Genomic DNA, 20,916 nt, shown 5'->3' on the forward strand with positions numbered 1-20,916 from the left:
TGCTGAATACAAAGGGATTCACTGCCCTGGTCCTGCTGGCCCCACTGTTGCTGATCCAGGCCAGGATGCCATTGACCTTCTTGGTCATCTGGGTGCATGCTGGGTCATGTTCAGCTGCTGTCAATCAGCAACCCCAAACCATCACATGAGATTGTGACCTGAGTGCAGAACTTACTGAATCTCATACAATTGGCCATAGTCTGTTATATTTATTGAGTGTTTGAGAAATCCTGCAAGTTGCCCGAGACAAATCAACAGTTGCAGTCATGTTTTGGAATAGAAATAACTAATCAGCTCAAACCTGAACACTGTTAAAGTACCTAGAACCTACAAAGCCCTTGAGCATGACTACCATAGCACTTCCTCCTATTTTTGTAGCTATCTAAAGTGTTACAGCCTCAGAAGAGTTGGAGGAATTTCTTTTTAATTATTAACTAGGAAAATAAACTTGAAGGCATTAAATATATCTCTAAAAGAAGTGGAGAATGCTTGCAGCCAAAGCACTATAGAATCTAGGATATGGGAATGTTTTCAGGCCTTTTGTGCAAACTGTTTGAAGCATGTATTCAGTCAAGAAATAAGAAGAGAAGTGGTGGTTTTGGTCAGCAAAACCTGCATTTGGTAAGACAGTTACTTAGTCATGTTTCTGTTTCTTTTCTGTATGACTTTTTGCAGGGCGTACTTATTTATCTTTCTGAAACTGATATGGAATCTGAAAAAGTGTTACCTTTTCATTGTAGCAGAATGCAAAACCTCTTATTAAATTGCTGGCAATTTTGTGACGATCCAGCACTGCACAGGGTGTATCAGGTTGGAGAAGCTGGTGCATACCTTGCTTTTTTTTGCAGCATGCATTTTATACATATTTATTAGAGCTTTCAAAACTTGCTCCTTCCAATTGTCACCATAATGCACACTAATTGTGTGCCACTGAATAGTTTCCTGCTGTATGAATATGTTTCTTTATTCTTAAAAGATTTATGTACTGTTAAATAAATAATGAATATAGAATTCCATTTAACTGCAATTGCAAATATTCCCAGCCAACAGGTATGGGGTTTGAAAAAGCAGCTTTTAAGCTTCCTGGTTGTTCAAATAATTAAGGCTGGGTTAGTGTTTATATATTGTACATGACAGCTCTTTGTTATTTTAAATGGATTAATTAAAATAGGGCAGACAGCATATGTTAGTTGATGTTAATTGGCAGCATTTTTTGATAGTCTCAATGACAAGAAACTGAATAGATGTCAACCCTTTTCTGCTCTGGCCTCGCTGGTAACTTTTTGCAGGTCAGGGCTCCTGTTCATTAATACTGTGTCTTCTGATATGTGTCTGCATCTATTATGTATCTAGTAGAAAGTGTGTTTTTGTTCTTCATTTTTTTCTTTCTGTTCCAGAATTACCTATTTGGCATTTATTTCTGTCGAGTTTTAGGAGATTAGTTGTGTGTGTTACAATATGAGAATTTACAGCTTCCAAGAGACAGTCTGAACCAAGTCAGTTCTGCAGTACTCTGATGTGCTATAACCACTTTAAAAAGCTGTGCCTCTGACACCTGAGATACCAAGCTGAATTGAAGCATGATCCATCCCACAGTTTTCTTCTATAAGCTGTTTCTTGGTTAGAATATCTTCCTTTTTTCAGCAGCCATGTTTGCTCAGCATTGTTGGAGGGGGTCTGACTCTGCTGGGGACTTTTCTACAGCAATTTGAGCTGAAACTTAATGCAGAAGCAACATACAAAGTGACACTAAAGAGTTCAGAATGTGTACAGATACTGGTGTAACCTGGAGTTGGTATATCTTCTTTGCTCCTTGGAGAGTAGTTTTCTGCTTGATTCTTAAGGCTATCTTTTATGCCCTCTAGGTTTTTTTGTGTGTGTGTATGTGATTAAATGAGGAGACAGTGGAAGCTAACCCCCAAAAATGTCAGCATAGTAACAAGTATACACAGTCCTGAAAATGTCTATAACTACTAGTCATTTCATGGACACTCATCTGCTTGGCTTCTTCAATTTAAAATTTCTAAATATTTTGACATTCTGTTCTTAGAATTCAGCAATTATATGAAAAAAATAAATTTAAAGATTCTGATGCAGAACTGAACTAATCTGTTTTCATAGCAAAGCAATAAATCCTCTATCACATTTAGGAAGGTGTGCTTAAACAAATAAGATCTTAAAAGGAAAAAATAACTAAGATTAAGAAGGGAGATGTGGTTTGCTTTTTCATGTTTGTCTCGGATATTTTTGACTTTGAGTGAGTCTACTTTTAACTGACGCTGCTAAAAGGAAAATATTTCTATTTTCTCTTAAGAGTGTTGCAAGTTTAATCTTTGAGGTGCCTTGAGACTTTTAGAAGGAAGAAGCAATGCATGCAGAATCTTGAAGATAATTTCTCATGGTTTATGATAATAATATATAAGGTCTGACTTTCTAGAGTATTCATAACTTCCTTATAAATTGTCAAGATGAAATAGTTTGCTACATATTTCCAGGTGCTAGAGACTTGCAGTGTTCACAGCCTATTTCTTTTCATTATCTTCACCAAGAAGTTCATGGCTTTCCAGTCGTGCCTTACATTAGAAGGCGAAAGATTTTCTATGTTAAATTATCCTAAAGCAAGGTACTTATTTATCCATGGTGTCATTAAAAAACAGCTCTCCCTTTAGTCTTTTAAATGAGCCAACTTTGTAATTTGGAGACCCACAAGCTCTTTTTCAGCAGTCTCTGCATTAACAACTTTCTAATGCTCTGCAAAGCATCACCTTAAGAATGTAAAAAGGTTATTATCTCCTTTGCTACTGAGCAAAGTCAACAATGTGGGGTTTATACATCAGACTGAATGCACGTGGCCTGGGTATTTGGCTGTCAGAGAAACAACTGGGTGCCGTTTAAATATGTTAGGTGTAGCAAGTGGCATTAGTGTAGTATTTCACTGATATTGATAGAAATAATTAGACTAGCAGTAAAAGCCTGAGGAAATCCTGGATCTATAGAGACAACATGCTACCTGCTTGTGCAGCTCAGTGGAGATAAGCTGAAGCCTAAATGAAGCTCTGCCTAATATGGCACCTGATAATTTGGGCAGCTTTTACCACCAGGTGCAACCTAGCTAAGTAGAACCATTTGAAAAAAACCAAATCATCTTAAAAATGCTTTTAGAGAGGGGCATAGATGTATAAGCTGTCTTAATTTCAGCTAAGGAATAAATAAGAAACAAAAGGAAGGCTGTTTTCATTTTTGTATTTTTTTGCTCATAGGTGTACTGTGAATAACTGGACAGGCTCAATACCTTCTGTCTCGTCAGCCTTTACTTAGGGAGTTTCCTAATTCTATCACTGCATATAGAATGCCTAAAATAAGGGCGTGGGTACATCTAAAGCATTTCAGTGATGTAGGAAGGTGTACACACACACTCTCACACAGGAAGTGCAGTGAAGGTGCAGTAAATTGCAATTGCCTCCCAAGTACAACACAGTTAGCAAAACTGTGCCTTGCTCGCCATTGCAAACATGGGCTTGAGGCTACCTCTAGCAGAAACAGGAGCTAAAGATGTGATGGATGAGAGAATATGACAGGTTGGACTTTTTTTGTATTTCTAGTTTGCTTTAGACCACGCTATTTATTTCTTAGTAGCAGACCAGATTAGATGTTACATTACATCTCTCATAAAAGCAGGTTTTTGGCCTGGGTGGCATAGTTGCAGTGATAGTAAAGGGAATGTAAAAAGCAATATGCCTCCAGCTTTGTGCTTAGTCTTCAGCTTGAATTCTATTGGGTTTACTTGAGTTCTTTTGGATGATACAGAAATTCATGACCTTTTGTTCACCTGGGCAGAATGACCTAGTAAATGCCATTTACGTAATTAGGGCTTATTAAAAATCAGCAGAGATTGAATAGTTGAGATACAATAAAAGAAAATGGATGTTAAAGGTTCTTATTGGACCATACAAAGCATTTGTCTGAATTGCTTTTAAGTCTCTTCCTATGGGCTCAAGTTATTCTCATACTGATTTGGTTCCAATTTGTTCTGTATCATACTGATTAGCAAGGCAGATACATTGCTTGAACCACTGTTTAGAATATATGTGTTGTTGTTTCAAGACATAAAATAAATTCCTAAAATGGAGATGTTTAGGTTGTATTTTTTTAACCGTGAGAACAGTTTGTCTATAATAGGAGTTACCAAAGTATCTCCTGTTTGTTCAAAACATTTTTTTATGTTCACAGATTTGATGATATGCTGTTCTGAAGTTATCTGTTCTCTGAATGATGTTAATTGTTCAGCTCAAAACTTTTATTTTGTATTCAAGCAAAGCATGGAGACAAACTGGCTTAACCATGATACTGCATTTCTAACATTAGATGAGTCTTATTTTAGAACACTGAGGTCTTGTGATACTACTGGATGATGCATGTGGAGTTGTTGGAAAGATTTTTGTTCTTAAACTGTTTTGGCAAAAACATCAGCTAAAATAATTAACATTGCTCAGAATAGTATACAAGACCATGGCTGGACAGAAGACTGTGGTTATCTGTACCACTGGAATCTTGGCTGCTGGAGATTAATAGCATTTGTGAGTTTGAGGTGCTTTTTAGGTTCTCTCTCCTATCTGAGTATCTGTTTTTAAAGTGTGATTCTTCAAGTGTGAAATGGATTGGCATTAAGCTAAGACTTTTCTGATTGCAGAAAGGCCTAAGTGTCCCATAAAGGTTGAAATAATAAGACTGTAGTCCACTGCACGGCTGGAGACTTGCTGTGGAAAATATGAATTGCATGGATGCTTTTCTTTGCATTGGGTTTAAAAGTAAGAATGGAAGGGCTGTTTGCTTGACTGCCTTTAGAACCACAAGTTTGCTGCCTTCTTCAAGAGCAAGTCAGAAGAGGGGGATTACTGACTAAAAGTACCCTAGAATAGGAAGAGGATTTCCAGACATATCCTATGGTTTCTGCTCTCTGAAGCAGTGCTGAGCAGTGCTATTCACAGCACAGGCTCTTCAGAGCTGTCAGTGGAAATAGGGGGAGAGCTGGGGAGACATGCTAATGAAATCCTGCTGAACTGTTCAACATCACATCCTGCCTGAATCTTTATCTATTGATTTCATTATTTCAATATTACTTTCTAACATTTATTTTAGGACAAGACCAGAGTTGTGTCTCCTATTATTGATGTAATTAATATGGACAACTTCCAGTACGTGGGGGCGTCAGCTGATTTAAAAGGCGGTATGTACCTGTACTGGAATACAGACTGTCAAAAAACCCATCGAGAATCAAAGCTCATAATCACTGCAGTTGTGGAATGGGCAATTAACATACTGTTCTTCCCTGTCATAGATCTAGTTTCAAGTTCTGTAGGTCACTTGCTTCTTGGCTTGGATTTTAATTGGCCTTATTCTCTGCTTTAAAAGTTCATCTTTATTATACTAATTCTTATGAGTTTATGCTGCCTTTTACCGATATGCAAGACTTGCTGCAAGGTTTGTAGGGTTGTGTAAATGTGTCAGAAAAAGCTAATAGCCAGAGCTTATGGTTCTCTTTTTAGATAACATAGACTTTAATTGCTCACTAGTTTAGAAGCCCATCAACAATGCAGTGTCTATGAGTTTTTTTTTCAAGATGCTGGTTTGCTTAAAAAATTAAACCCTTCTGAATAAGCAGAAGGCTTTGGAATGTGTTTAAAAAATAAATGTTTGTTAGCCATGATCTGTAATTGTGAAAACACTCACATGTGACCATGAAAATTTGTAATGTTTATATCTTTGCCATTGAGAAAATCCCCTGTTAAATTGAGAAGTACTGCAATATGTCTAGGTAATGTATAGTATTGATGGCAAATAGTAAAAAGACTTTTGAAGCCCTAAATAAGAATAAATAAAAAATTCTTCTCATTTTCTTTCTCAAAAAGGGAGAGGGCAACTAAATGTTAAACTCCTTACTTATTACAGATTTTTAAAACTTATTTCAGTCCTAACTAGAATCCAGTACTTAAAACGGCTGTTCTGTACCTACTTATCCCCTTTTTAAACTACTATTTGTAAATAATTGTTCACACAACCCTGGAAACCAAACTGTCTGCTTAAAAGGTGTAAGATGAGCCACAATATAAAATTTGCAGTGCTGTTCTCACAGTGTCCCATCTTTTATGAATGGACTTTCTTGAGTTAGGAAGGAAAAAAGCAGTTTCTAATCTATTCTTTCAGGTTCTAGTCTCTAACTGGTCACTCATCTTGTTGCAGTGAACTAAACTAAAAGCAATATTTACATAATGTTGCATATTATGCAAATAGAATGTCACAAGTTCACCAGTGATCTGGAGGTGAGAGGGCTCTATATCCTTTTAATTAATGTTTTGAAATGACACCTAGTATGCATATATTCATAGTGTGCTAATGTATAGTTTTGTGCTATTGTGTATGCCAGCATTATTAAACCTTAAGGCCTTTATCCAATCTATTCATTAAATAATAACTACATAAATCCCTATAAATCCCTATACCATTATGTGGCTTTTATTGTTGTCTGCAGGATGAAGAGGAATTCTTTCTTTTAAACCTTACACTGGTTGCTGCTGAGTTCATGCTAAATTCTTCTTAGTGGAGTGGGGAACAATGGAGAGATTTTCACTTGATACTGCCCTTCATGCTTTATCTTTGAATCTACATTTCCCAATTCATTCATTTATCTATTACTTTTTAGTGTTCACTTTTTCCCTTTGTACACAATCAGAGATTCATTTTTTAAGGTGCATGAAGCCTGTGTATTTCTGATTGAGAATTGAGAAACTGTCTTTTTTTTTTTTTAAGGTTAAAAGAATTTTGCACAGAGTAGTGCATACTTGCACATACTAGTGTGCCAAACTATTTGAGGGTCAGTTGAAATATAAATATAATATTTCTTGTCAGCTCCCAAAAGACAGATTGCCGTGTTAGAGGCACTACAGCATTGGCACCACAGGAGACTTTCTCTGGAAACCAAAATATGCTTTCAACTTTAGGTACAGTGTCTGTGTGGCTGAAGCATGGAGGGTTGAAACAAATGGGACAGCAATTGTGGCTGGTCTGTCTTGAAGGAACTTAATCACCCAAGATAAGCAACCTAGCAAGTGGCACACACTTGTTTTTTTCCTAAGTGGACGTGTTTGAAGTAATTCCCAAGTCTGGCCAAAATTAAATCCATGCACCTCATGTTACAGGTTTTTTGTGGGTTTTTTTATTTGGTTGGTTTTTTTGAGGGGAGGGCGTGGTGTCCAAAATATTTATGCCACCCTGAGAAACACACTAATTACTGGAACAAGCTGTGGTTAATTGAGATCTAATAATTTAGAGTATGCCTGGGATGCAGTTTACACTGGATGGTTTCATATTGGATATGCACTGTGTTTAAAAATACTCCTTTTATAGAGCTACTGATACTATCTCATTGAGTGCAGTTTTTTCCCAGAGTCTGTGAAAATGGAGACGGAAAACCGGTTTTGAATGGGTAGAGATTTTCTGCACTTGTTCAGTTTGTGAGAGTGCAAAAGAGACCCCTTGTGTTCACTGGAGTACACAGTAACTCTCACTGCTGCTGCTGGAGAACAGTAGGTTTTTCGACTTCTCCCAGATGCAAGTAATTTTTCTGGCTAACTGGGATGAAATGCAGCTTTTTAACTGCATGGAAATATTGGAACTCATTTTACTCTTCAGGCTGGAGGCTGGAGTACTGTGGGTTGTAGCCATTTTTCAGTTTTGCTGCTTGCAGTTTTGGAGTAGTGTGAGTGTCTTTCATTTTTACAGTGCAATGCTTCATGAAATACTCAGACATGGAGAGAAGGAGCTGCCATGCATGCTGTAAAGACTGTTAAGGGTAATTTCTGTATTGTGTGTGATAAGTGTCTCGTGAGTTAAAATGAAAACTGCTGAGTTTTTAACTTCCTACATCAGTCATTGCTGTGCACCTTTACAGATGCAGACAGGCACTTTGTAGGGCTGTAATTGGTTTCTGTTTACATTAGCTTGTTTTCTCCACTGAACTCTCCAAGTAATTGCTTTATCTTTATACTGGAGAATGAAAACTATTGACATCTGTGCACCAGAAATCTGGAAATCATTCATTACATTACCTCATAGGATCTAAATGTGTTTGGCAGCAGGCAGAGTGTACAAGGCTGATTTCCTAGGTGTACTGGGAGAGGGCTATGAGAATTGTGCAGTTTTTAAATAGATGTTCATGATTATGAGCATAACCCAACACAAAAACTTATGAAAGTGTTTCCTATAGGAAGTTTGTCCTATACCAGCTCTGCATCATTGCCTAAAAGAGGCAATTTAATGTTTCTAATGTAGGAAGCTGCTGTAGGTGACCTATTGATCTTGTCTATTCTAGTGATCTTTGTGCTTCTGTGCTTAACTCATGACAGGCCCAGACCAGTTGTTACTGTGTGTTCACACTTACATATATATGCATAAGGCAAGTAAGATTTTGGTGCTCTAGCACTTTCCTCAGGTTTAAACAATGGTGCACTTAAAAACACAATGGGAAAGTATGAAGTTAAATGAATGTTGAGAAGATAAGTGGAACCTACGTAACGTGTTGTGACCTTCATGACTGAGAGCTCTTGCTGTTAGAGTACTCAGAGAGTACTGCATAAAACCTGTGTCAATGGACATATGAGATCACTGCTAAAGAGTGGAAATGCAGTTATGCAGTAAAGGTTGTTGAGAACATTTGTAATGGCTGGAAGATCATCATATGATCTTTTCTATTTGGTGTAAGGATGCCACTTGGGTTTCCTACTTTGTGAAATAGATGAAGACAAGAGATCAGAAGTTATTTGGTGGTTGAGATTTACTCTTTTCTTTACCTTTGATCTGGACTCCTTGTTTTTTTTCTACCCAGATTTTGCTCAAGTTTAAATTTTTAATTTTAATTACAGTTCCTGGTGTTTTAGTGAGCATTATGTTATCACAAGTTGAATGATGACCACAGTAATTTTAACATCATACTTTTCTTCTTTAAGGCTTTGACTGGAACCTTGTATTCAAGTGGGATTACATGACACCAGAGCAAAGAAGAGCACGACAAGGAAATCCAGTTGCTCCCATAAAGTATGTCTGTATCACCACTTCTCAAATAGATTCTGATTTGCAACTAAGCAAAGTTAGAAATCATATTCTCTGAGCCTGAAAGAATCTCTTTACTATGTCTTACAGCAATATTGAAATTTCATTCATGTATACGGAGCATTATGAGACTCTCAGAAATAAATTGTATTCTAAAAATAGTTTAAAACACACTAGTAAATTATTTACCCTTAGAAAAAAGTAACATCTGTTTCAAGTTGGTGTGTTTTGAGGGCTAAAAATACAGCATCAGTTTTAATGTTTGATTGCTGGCACAAATTGCCACCCTTTAAATGAGTGGCTTGTGAGCCAAATGGAGTTTTGGAAACTGCCTCAGAAGGTGGCCACGGCCACAGAAAGGTGGCATAGGAATGTGTAGAAAAAACATTTGAAGTGATAGATGCAAACTAAGTTGCATTCAAAAACATTGCCAGTTTTTTTCATGGAGGTATTAATCTTGATGTACAAATAATAGTTGCCCCCATGTTCCTGGTTCTGTAAGTATTTTATTTAATTTTTCTTGTTTGTGTAGGACACCCATGATAGCTGGTGGATTATTTGTGATGGACAAATCCTATTTTGAAGAACTAGGGAAGTATGACATGATGATGGATGTTTGGGGTGGAGAAAACCTAGGTATGTGTATTATTTACCTTCTGATCAGCTTTGAAAGAAAGCAGGTTTCATCATTTCCTTTACTGTTAAGGAGTCATGGTTTTCCTCGTTTTGTGCAAAGAGGGTTAAAACCAGTGTTTAAATTTCATACACATTATTGGCAAAATCCAAAACGTTAATTTCAATGAAAGAATTATAGCAAATTTAAAATTATATCCTAAATATGAGGGAATAAAGGTAGTAGCTCATTGAGCATAGACTTCTTTTGAAATGGAAATTGGTAATTATGTATAATAATATTTAAATGCTGACAGTTGAAGGCATATTTTTAAGATGTTGCTTAATTTAATCATGAAAAGTAAAATACAGGAGAATGAATTTAATGTTAATATATACACTTTAAATCAATTAACTTAGCTGACTAAAGAATTATCTGTTTCTGAACTTTCCCAGTATATGCTGCTTAGCATCTAAACTTAGCCCTATGGGATATATTGATGGTTGAGAAGGCATTTTTTTCTGCAAGTCCTTATTTTCAGATGTTGAAGTGAGATTTAGGCAAGAGAGATAAGGGGCTGATAGAACTTGTGCTTTAGCCATTTTCATTTGACCTGCTGGTTAAATCTGAATTAGTAAGTTTTTTTTGCTGTTTGTGTTAGGGTGTTGTACAAAGGTTTTCTCCAGTTAAGACCAGTATACTTGTGTTAAAAGGAAAAAAAAAAAAAATATTTGAAAGGGACAGAATTCTACAGCTCCAGTTTGTCATGAGTTTAGTTTTTGGGGGTAGAGATGCATCTCAGACATTCCAAGTAGTGTGTTTTAGGAGCACTTCTAAGGATAGAAGCTTCTCTACTGCACATGCTAGCTGCAAAATCCTGAAATACCTTGAACTTGTAAATGAGTATTTTGAGTTACTGAAATCTGCATATGCATTAAGCATATGCTTGGCCTACAAGGAAATGTCTGCTGCATGGAGACATGGCAACCAAATGTTTAATGCTGCTGTAACACACTGAAAAGCTGGAAGTGGTGTCCATACAGTCCTGTCTCTGACCATGCAGTACTCCCAGAAACCCTGTGGGTATTTTGAGCAGTTATATTCCATGTTTGTTGTTTCACTATTTGGCTGTATATTGCTAAACTGTACTAATGTAAACATAGTAATTTTTCATTTTTTAGATGTCCTGGAAAATTATTGGATACATTTAATGCAGCAATACTCTTATTCACTCTGAAAACCACTTGAGAACTTGAATATTTGATTAGTTACAAGCGTGCTCTTAAGCAACTGAGTTTTTTCTGAACACTTAGCAACTACTTTTATGCTTTGACAATTGAGGCCTTGATAGCAGCAAAGAGCACAAGCAACAGCTCTTCTCTCAAGGATGCCAAGAGATGTTTGTATTACTTCTGCTGCATTCAGTTCTTCCCTCTCCTTGGGAAGAAGATGGAGATTTAGGGGTGCCTGAAAAGCAGGCAGAAGGCAGCTAATGGTTTCTTCCTAGCTGTCAGACTAATTGAAAAATGAGTAAAAATCACATGGCATATGATTTAATTGGTAATAAATGACACATGCACCAGATAACTGGAAATCTGTGATGTGCAGTTTAAAATTCAGTGTGCATGCTTGTCAGGCCTTTTTACTCTCAAGCATAGCTCTACATCAGGGGCTTGGTGTTACATGCAAATAACCTGCTAAATGGACTACAAAATAATTCTGCACATCATATTCATTTATAAAAGCTAGCATTTTTCCTTCAAGCATATACAGAACAGCTGTTATATGAGGTTTTGTTCACATTTCAGTATCAATTTGACAAATTTTAAGATGAGCCTGCAGTATTTTCTCTAAAATACCCAAATTACCATGAAGATAGGTACATTCTCATACTGTTGCTAAATGTAACTGGTAATGTGTGTGTGCTGTAGAAAAAGTAGATCAAGGTTAGTTCAGTCTCTTCTCCAACTCAGAAACTCCAATTCTCAGTATGTTTATGATGCTTTTGGATAAGCTTAGAAGATTCGGAGTATACCAAAGAACTGGCTGGACCATGAGAAGGTTTGGGTCTAATTTGAAAACCTAGGCTTTTCTTAGTTTTCCTAAAATCAAGGAATTAGTAAGACATTCTTTGTCTTCTGTATTGATGACATGCTCTAATAAAAATAACAAATCTGTTACAGAGATGTAACTTGATCTCACATAAAGAATTTTTGACATGCTGCTTATACATTTTCATTTAAAAACAATGTCCATTGAACTTGCTCTGGCAGTAACATTTCCTACTGTTAGAGTATAACAAAAGAGATGTCTTAAGGGAGTTTGTGGGGCTGTTTTGAGTTTTAGATGCTGTATATTCTTTTTTCTTTTCCAATACAGGCTTTAGAAACCATACTGGTGGAAACAAGAATTAGTTTGCTTCTTCTTGTATTCTAGTCCTTTGCTCTCTTTTACATTGAGCTATTTTACATAATGTTAACTGTTTCTTCAGAGGTTCTTCACAATATAAAGTGTGAGGAAGGTGTGTGAGAATTGAAAATCAGTTTTGCCTGTCATCCCATGTGAATTCAACTGGATAAGTTACTGTTAAAGACGATGTTGTCATTCATGCTTTTGGAGTATGGTCTGTCTATAGCTTGAACTATGTTGACTATCTAGGATTCATGAATATGGCCATTAAGAAGAAAGACAGTTAATTTGCACTGTCAACAGCTGAAATCACAGCATCTCTATTTACTCAGAAAATTTTAAAAATTTTCCCTGGACATGCAATCAAGATGACATATTCTTTAATTTGTGGTTGTAGGGGTTATGTTTGTTCTGTTTTTTCTAAATTTAGTTTTTGAAGTAATTCTGCTATTATTACTTTTTTGTATGAGGAGGAGGAGGAGGAATTCTGAGGGAAGAGGACATGCCACTTAGTTTGTCATAAAAGATAGACTGACTTTAATTTAGAGCTGCTTTTTTTTTTTGTTTGTTTGTTTTTTAAAACCTATGGAAAGACACTCAGTGGTTATGAAGAGGCTTGAAACTAAGGCCATCTAGTAGCAACTGTTGGACTAAAGGGGCAATCATCAAAATTGAAACAGTGCTGTTGGAAGCATCCTTCTTACTGCACTGACTTGGAATTGATGTAGAAAAGTTCTCTCTCAGAATTAGGTGACTTCTGCTATCAGATGTCCAAGTGGAGAAATGTGTCTAAATATTTCTAGACCTTCTTGTCATCACTAGCTGACTCAGATCGTTAGTTTGGCTTAGAGGTGTATTGTCCATAACCTTCATTTTTTAGGAGTTATGTTTTTATTTGGTCTATGCTTAAGTCAACATTGACTTGATATAACTTTGGGAGTGTTTGTTTATCTGCTGTAATAACTTTGCAGCTCAAATCTATGAGTTATTTTAGTTTGCCTTAATTTCACTTATCTTCAGTTATTCCATATTCAGCTGAAAAATTTTATTACAAACTAGATCATTAATTTATTTAATGTATCTACTATTGTTTACCCTTCAGATAAAGCACAACTCACTGGCAAATTGCAGCAGGGTTTATGGATTTGGGCAATGCTGGTAACTTCAGATAAGAGAAGATACACATTTTGCTTGCAAGATATTATGTTTATTTCTGCTGAGCTTGCAGAATCACAAATGCTTAGATATGTGCCTTTGTTTATCCTAGAATTTATTAGAAAGCCTGTCTTGCTTGATCTTCCCAGAACAATCACTAAAAGCCTTCTCTCTAAATATAACACAAAATAGTGGAATTTTATGACGTTGGTCTTTCATTCCTGTTTTTATTTCAGAGATCTCATTCAGAGTTTGGCAATGCGGTGGGAGCCTGGAAATCATCCCTTGCAGCAGAGTGGGCCATGTGTTCCGCAAACAGCATCCTTACACGTTTCCCGGTGGGAGTGGTACTGTGTTTGCAAGGTAAGTGCTAGGCAGCAATGGTTTGGATTTCCTCAGATGATCAGCAGGTGGCAGTCATTTCATTTCAGAGATCTTGTCTCTAGAAATATTTACAGTATCATTTATTGTGGTAAAATATTAATTAAAAAGAAATTAATGACTTTGAGTCAGCTATGTAGGTTGAGAGAAGAACCTGAGAACTGGAAGAGGGAAACTTCTGGTAGGCATAGACTGAGAATCTGGAAAATAAGGAAATGCTTAGCTTGGTGTTTCATCAATATTGTGTTTATTTGACTTTGAAGAAGGCTTTTTCAAAATTGTCATAAAACTTCATTTTGTAGAAACAGTTTCATTGTTCGCTAAGAGCCAAAATACACTAAGCTGTAAATATGCTTTGCTTGCTTTTCATTAATACATTATCAGCATGTGAGATGCAAATTGTTACAGAGACTGATTTCAGTATTTGTGACAGTCTGTTAGCAACTTGGTTCTCTATATTTGCCTTGTGTGCTAGATTTAAAAATGCATTTTCTTATAGACCTAAGAATTTACAGTTTTAAAGACTTAGATTAATATGCCTGCTAATTTTGCTGTTGTATAGCAGTAGCTGAAATTCTGAGCTGTGCAGTCAGTTTCTCTTCTATAAAGTGAGAACAGCAGCCCTGATTCATGTTCATAGTGGTTTTGACTTTATATGTATGAAAATATTGGATGAATGTACTTAGGGTATTTTGATCAAGGCTGGATCAGTTGTAGCTGAAGAATCACTGTAGATTTTGATTTAGAGATTAGGACTTGATGCTCAGGGGGCTGAAGAAGAACAAGTCTCAGCTAAAGGTTCAGTGGGCTAAGAGCTGGAAATAAAATTGTTTATTTACCCTTGAAGGGATGTGGAACCCAAGCTCTGTTTAACATGAAGCAACACAGTTCAGATGTACTTAAATTCATAAGAATGTTCTAAGCTGCTGATATTCTTGGACTTGTGATTCACTTTAGACTGAGGAATCTCCTTAGGCTGTAGTTTTTCCCTTCCATGCTGGCTGTGCCACCAACATGACTTTAAGGAATTTAATATCTGCTAAAATAGTCACTGACCTGTTTCTTTCAGTAGTTATAGCATGTACTGTAGGTTTTTTTTCTTATTTTTCCCATTCTTTGAGATGTATTTTTTATGCCATGAAAAATGAATAATTAATTATTTGAAAACAAAAGCTAGCAATGAAATATCCTCAGTACATTACATCTCTCTTCCAAGATTTATAGTGTGCATCAGGAGGGTAGAAAGCTTTACCTTTTAAACTGCATTATGTAAGCTTAGGATGCAACTGGTTTAGTTTGATGAAATTTTGAAATGACCCTGTCATAACGAGGAGCATAGTTAATAAAAGTGAATAAATGTATGAATATACTGTGCAGTTTTTCCACTCCTGCAGCTTTTCCATCTTTGGGATGTTGCCAAGATACTGCTTTTCTTGTGCTGTAAATAGGTTTCTTGGATGTCAAACCAATATAATGGGATGCTTTAGAATCAGTTTTACCAATGAAAGAATGAGAAACCTTAGGTAGTAGGATGTCCTTGTAACAGATGTGTGTGGGACCATGGTGCCAAGGAAACTTGGTGCATGTAATCTGTGCTGGTGGCGCAGTTGGGATGTGTTGGCTTGTTCCATCATCTGTCTCTTGGCTGTAGGCAGCTTGTTCTCTGCTTTTAGCTGGCTAGTCAGTATGCACTGTCTTTTGGCAGCCCAAACAGGTTGGTAATTTTGGATGAGAACCTGGGATTCCTGTTTCATGAGAGGGGAGACACATCACCACATCCTGGCTGTGTGATGTGTGTTAGGGATAGTTTGTGTCCAGCAGGAATTTGTGTGGCTGCCTTAACACAACACTCCAGATGAGCCAGCGAGTCTTGGTCGCAGTCTGCTCCAAGCAAAGCTGCCTCTGATCTCAGTGCTCTCTTTTATTAACTGGCTCAGCATTAAGTGCATCCCATGCTGTGTTCCTCAGCACCCTGAGTTATTTGGAGCCTTGGAGTTGAGGCAGTTCTCAGCATCTACACAGTGCTCATGTTCGTGTCACATGAAGCCTGAGCTGTTCTTCATCCCTGTGTATGGGGCAGTGAGATGCAGGCAGGCATTCTGATCTTGAAAGTACCTTTGGAATCATTAAACCCTGGCAAACCAAGCAGTTCCTCTCTCTCCACCAAAATCTATTTGGCCTGTGGGCAGGCAAGCTTGTTGCAGGGCAGACAGGAGGGGCTGAATGACTAACACAGGCCTGAGAGACTACAGGGGAAGATACACTCACATAGCTTCTAATCTGAATGTAGTAGAATTTTGCTTACAAAAAATTAAAGGAGTCTTTGCAAAAAAAGTCAGTCCTCAAACAAAAAAATTATTCAGGTTCAGTCCTGTGAGAATTTTATTCCCCACGTCCTTTTTGCTCAGCAATCTGCAAGCCTCCTCACTTATTCCTGACTATGTTTTGTCTTTTGAATTGGAAAATCATATTAAAGAGGTTATTGGCAGACTGAGTTCACTCCAGTTGCTTTAGAGGAACTTTTGCCAAATGTAAAATAAGCTCCAGAGCATGGCAGTTGCAACTGAAGTAAGACTTACTTTTCAAAGCAGAAAATTATGAACAAAAGAAGTAAATGAGTTTTACATGGAAGCCAGGGGACAGAAAAAGTTGTTGGACCCTGTTGCAGTCCAAAAAGAAATTTAAAGGTATGAGTTACATAAATACAGGAATTTTAGGTAGAGATGTTTGATTAGAAATGAAACATTTGAGTTAGGATTTTTCACATTTATTGCAATAATCAGTCTCTCTCAAATTTTAAAACATTTCCTCTTACCTCAGCTACAGAAGAATTTTTTGTTTCATAGCCTTAAGTATTGTAACAGCTTTTGTCTTTTTGGAACTTTAAATGCTGTACTGGTAGGAATAGGATGAAGAGTGAAAATATCTTGTGTTTGTTAACATATTTGTTTTCAAAAATGTAGAAGACATTTTTAAATATTTCCAGTTGTTGAGATTGTTTCAAATTAGCTTGCTTTATCCAGGTGAACACTCACTGAATTTGTCTTCTGTCAAGTTACTCTTATAAAAAGATCAACCAAATATCAACCTATTAAATTCTATGAAGTTTGTAGAAAGAACTCAAAGATGTGTGCTAAATTCTGGATGAAAACCTGAAGCAGTGATGTGTGGAAAAGACATAAATTTCATTATAAATGCATTGATTTCAGTTATGTTACTCTAATAGTTTCCTATTACTTGGGTCTGTTATAGGGAGTCTTCTGCCTGACTTGAGGCAGCTCACTATGTAGTACTGGGAAGGTTAAAACCACCCTGAGGGAAAATTGCATGGTTTAGTTGCACTTAGAGAAAATATAACCTGTGTGTTTCATGTGATTGTCCCTAGAAATACACGCAGGGCAGCAGAAGTCTGGATGGATGAGTATAAAAATTTCTACTACGCAGCAGTGCCTTCAGCCAGGAATGTACCTTATGGCAAGTAAGTCACACTTGTCTATTTGTCTATTCTTCATGACATAACACCTTCTGAGGTGAAAGCAGTGCTAAATCTGATATTGTCTCTCTAAGGTTTATTTCTACAGTTCTACTGTTCTTGAGTTTTCAGTGTATTCCATAAAATATATGAAGACAACAGCCTGACTTTGAAAACTCCTTTTTTTTTTCTTCCAGTATTCAAAGCCGAATGGAGCTCAGAAAGAGACTTAGCTGCAAACCCTTTAAGTGGTATCTTGAAAATGTTTATCCTGAGTTACGGTGAGTTTTGGCTGAAACAGAGTTCATACAGAGTTTTCTTTTTTGCTCCTCCAGAAATCACTGTTTTTTCTCCATCCTTGGATGTAAAGGATGTGGGTTTTTTTCTCTTTATCTGTGAATGCAGTGCCTCATACAGGTTTATTTGCTTATTTTATTAGTTCTGTTCCTAAAGAGTAATTTTTCCCTAGTTAGCTGCTTTTTCTATTTACAGCAACTTCTGCTGCAGTATTTTAGAAAACAATGTCCAAAGGAATGAACTTACCTGAGCCTGAAGTTAGTCTCCTACACAAGCCACTTGCTCAAAAGCACAGATTCTGTATCCTGCTGTCATCCCTTTAAAGCTTTTGCCATGCCTAAGCAGATGCCTAGTTAAGTGAGGAGACTGAATCTAATTGTGGTGCAAATGATGACAGTCAGCAGACAAGAGGGCCTGGTGTGTTTGGCTGGCAAGGTAGATGCCCAAGACTCTGAGAAGCTGAGTCTCCTGCTCCTTCTTGTCTCCTTTTCTCTTGTCACTGAATAATCACTGACTTTTGGGAAGGGCTGACAAGGGGGAAGTGAGGGATGATACTGCAGTTTTTGTGACATGAATGCATCTTAAGTAATGAGAAATCCTCAAAGAGAAATACTTTTTGAAGGGGTTGAAAAATTTTGATTAAATAACCCATTAAGAACTGTGTTGGTCATATCTGATCCCACTAACTAGTCTGACTGGTCTGTCAACCTAATATTGGTAGTGAAGTACTGTTAAGATATTGTGTGTATCCTGTAAGAATACTTGTTTTTTTTCCTGGGCCCACTTCATGTCAGTGGTGCCAGGTAACTGCTAGTGACATGCAGGCTGGAGATGCAAAAGCAGCACCAGCTATTACAGCCCCAGTGCAACATGTGCAGAACCATACATGCTAACGAGTCTCATAAACCAGGATGATACTGAGGAAGTAAGTTTTCCTTTATTTTCTCGTAAAAATGCCAGAGGATACTTTGTTTTTATTTAATCCGTGAGAAAAAATGTCTCTCCTGGAAAATGTTCTACCATAAGTATTGTTTACATGTAATGTTCTCTTGTTCTGTCATCCCTCCTGCTCATTCTGCTGGCTTGAATTATTATATACATATTATAGTCTGAAGTTTTAAAGGCTCTGATATGCCCTAGTTTTACTGTTCAACATGAACTTATGGGCTCTACCCACAACTGTACTTGCCTAGGTGTTTCCATGCTAGGAGTGTGCTTTATGTGCAACCATTAGAAAATAGATATAAAAAAAACTTTTTTTTTTTTTTTTCCAAATTCCTAACCTCCTTTTCAACATTTCAGTAAAAACAGCTTGAGAAACATGTAGAGTGTCCTATTTCTGCCACAAGCTATGTTACCTGAAAAGACAAAAACACTTGCTGAGCTAACTGACAACATTAAACTTTAAATGATAAGTCATCTTTAATTTGATTTTTGTACTGAGTTTTATGTTCATCCTCCTCCTCTAGTACAAGTCTTCTGGTAGTGTGGGTGTGGTAAGCTTGCAAGTTTACTCAAGCTTGATCAATTCATGATTACCTAATTGCTTCCATTCAAGAGATGGTTGAGATTTCCAGATGACAGTCATCTCTCATCCTTATCCTCTCATCTTAAAATTACTCTGAGTATTTTTAGAAAGAATGAGTTTAAAAAGAAACTAAGAAAAAACCTCCCAGATAAACCCTGAACTGAATCAAGCAGATATTTCTGGTTTTGTTCTAGGGTACCTGATCATCAAGATATAGCCTTTGGGGCTTTGCAGCAGGGTACCAATTGCCTTGACACTTTGGGCCATTTTGCAGATGGTGTTGTTGGAGTTTATGAATGTCACAATGCCGGGGGAAACCAGGTCTGTATGCCATTAATTTTCTTTTCTACAAGGTGTTAAAAGAAAGAAAGTGAATCTAAACTTTTTAACTCGAGCAGTTACTGTGTACTGGTGAGGCAAAAATGAATCCAAACAAGTACATCAGCTGTTCTAACATATTGGCTAAAAAGTTCTCCCTCAAATATAATTTTGCGTTTTCAGGATTAGAATTTGAGCCCAGAGATTCATTCTGTGAGCATCACATTATCCCCTTCCTTTGTCACTATTAATGTTTGTTTTTGCACTAGAGGCCATAGCTTCCTTCCCAGGGGTTTTGTACTTGCATAGAAAGCTTTTATTTTTTCAATTAAATGGTGTGTTTGATTTTTTGGGGGATAATTTTTACTTAAGAAAATATTTGGGTTGTGTTAAGCATATGGCCTAAGGTCAGTAAAATAAAAGAATGCTTTGCTGTGCTGCACTATTAGTCATTTACAGTTTGCAATAGTGGAGTAAAAAAAAAAAATCTGTCATAAATCCCCATTTGGCTTTTCTAGAAAACAGAGGTGCCTGAATGTTCACTCACAGTAAGGGGAGTGTTTTAACAAATCCTTTCTAATCCTACTCTTAAACTAATTGCAAATGTGTCAGATCTGTAAATGAGAATGTTAATTATTTCAAAGGATCTATTTATGCAGTTGTGACTTAGTTATAATTCATGAAATGCACACAGAGGTTCTCACTGCTTTGTGTGCTGCTTTGTCACCAAATCATTGTCAGATTAAACCTGACTTTAAATCCAATGTAATATTAATGTGTCAAGTACAGCTGTTAAAATAGAAGGGTGACCAATTAAAAACTACTCTGGAACAAGTGTCAAAAGCTTGCTCTAATTTAATTTAGAAGGGGGAAAACATAAAATAAGATTAAGACTAAAATGAAGTAATTTCCTGGAAGATATATGATGACAGTTCATTCAAATCAAGATGTGAGAAATGCCTCCTTTCCCTGTCATTAAGGAGAATTTATCTGTAGAGGCTTTTTCAATTACCTTTATGAAAGTACCCTCATCTTTTCAGAAACCACAGTGGGTTTTTTGGGAGAAAGGGTAGATGGGCCACAAGTGCCTTGTAGCAGAAATCATAGAGCTTTCTGCTGATATTGTGTGTTCTTTGTAGATACACAAAGTTATCTTCCTCTTTCAAACTCCCCCTCCCCTGAATCTCACCCTCTTCTTTCTGTGTTGGTTTTTTTCTGTGGCACTCACCTTGACAAACCACTGTGCACTTGCTCTGAACAAATACCTTTGAGAGGACATTCAGATGGGTTAAGAGGCAGAATGGGTCAAAACCAGGTTTTGTGTCCAAGCAGAACTCATATTGGGTTGAAAAGAAGTAACAGCATGGGAGGAAAAGGCTGGGAACAAACTACAATCTTCAGAAATGTATTTTGTGTTATTCCTATCGAGGGTTTTTTTTTGGGGAGTTAAGGGCACTCGGATATTACAGGTTGTGGCAATCTTCTCCTATAACTTGAAGAGTGTACTCTGTCTTATGTTCAACATAAATTGAAAAATCTAAGTAAAAATGGGATTTCTGCCCCCCTTTCCCCCTACTCTCGCCTCCCCCAGGTTGGTAGAACTCAGTGATAGTTGTGTACCTCCAGCAGACTAAATGG

At 36.9% G+C, this 20,916-nt stretch overlaps 1 protein-coding gene across 1 annotated transcript in view; it reads left to right on the forward strand.

Moving 5' to 3' along the window:
• The window catches only part of GALNT2 (polypeptide N-acetylgalactosaminyltransferase 2), an 87,038-nt gene that overhangs the window by 62,456 nt on the left and 3,666 nt on the right, over window positions 1-20,916 (forward strand). Inside the window, exons 8-14 of the mRNA XM_079298165.1 lie at window positions 5,140-5,227; window positions 9,003-9,090; window positions 9,638-9,741; window positions 13,519-13,645; window positions 17,049-17,141; window positions 17,333-17,416; window positions 19,155-19,281. Coding sequence (XP_079154291.1) covers window positions 5,140-5,227; window positions 9,003-9,090; window positions 9,638-9,741; window positions 13,519-13,645; window positions 17,049-17,141; window positions 17,333-17,416; window positions 19,155-19,281 — 711 coding nt within the window. The remainder of the gene's footprint in view (window positions 1-5,139; window positions 5,228-9,002; window positions 9,091-9,637; window positions 9,742-13,518; window positions 13,646-17,048; window positions 17,142-17,332; window positions 17,417-19,154; window positions 19,282-20,916) is intronic.

Source organism: Erithacus rubecula, assembly GCF_903797595.1.
Source record: "Erithacus rubecula genome assembly, chromosome: 2".
In the NCBI taxonomy this organism is placed as follows: Eukaryota; Metazoa; Chordata; class Aves; order Passeriformes; family Muscicapidae; genus Erithacus; species Erithacus rubecula.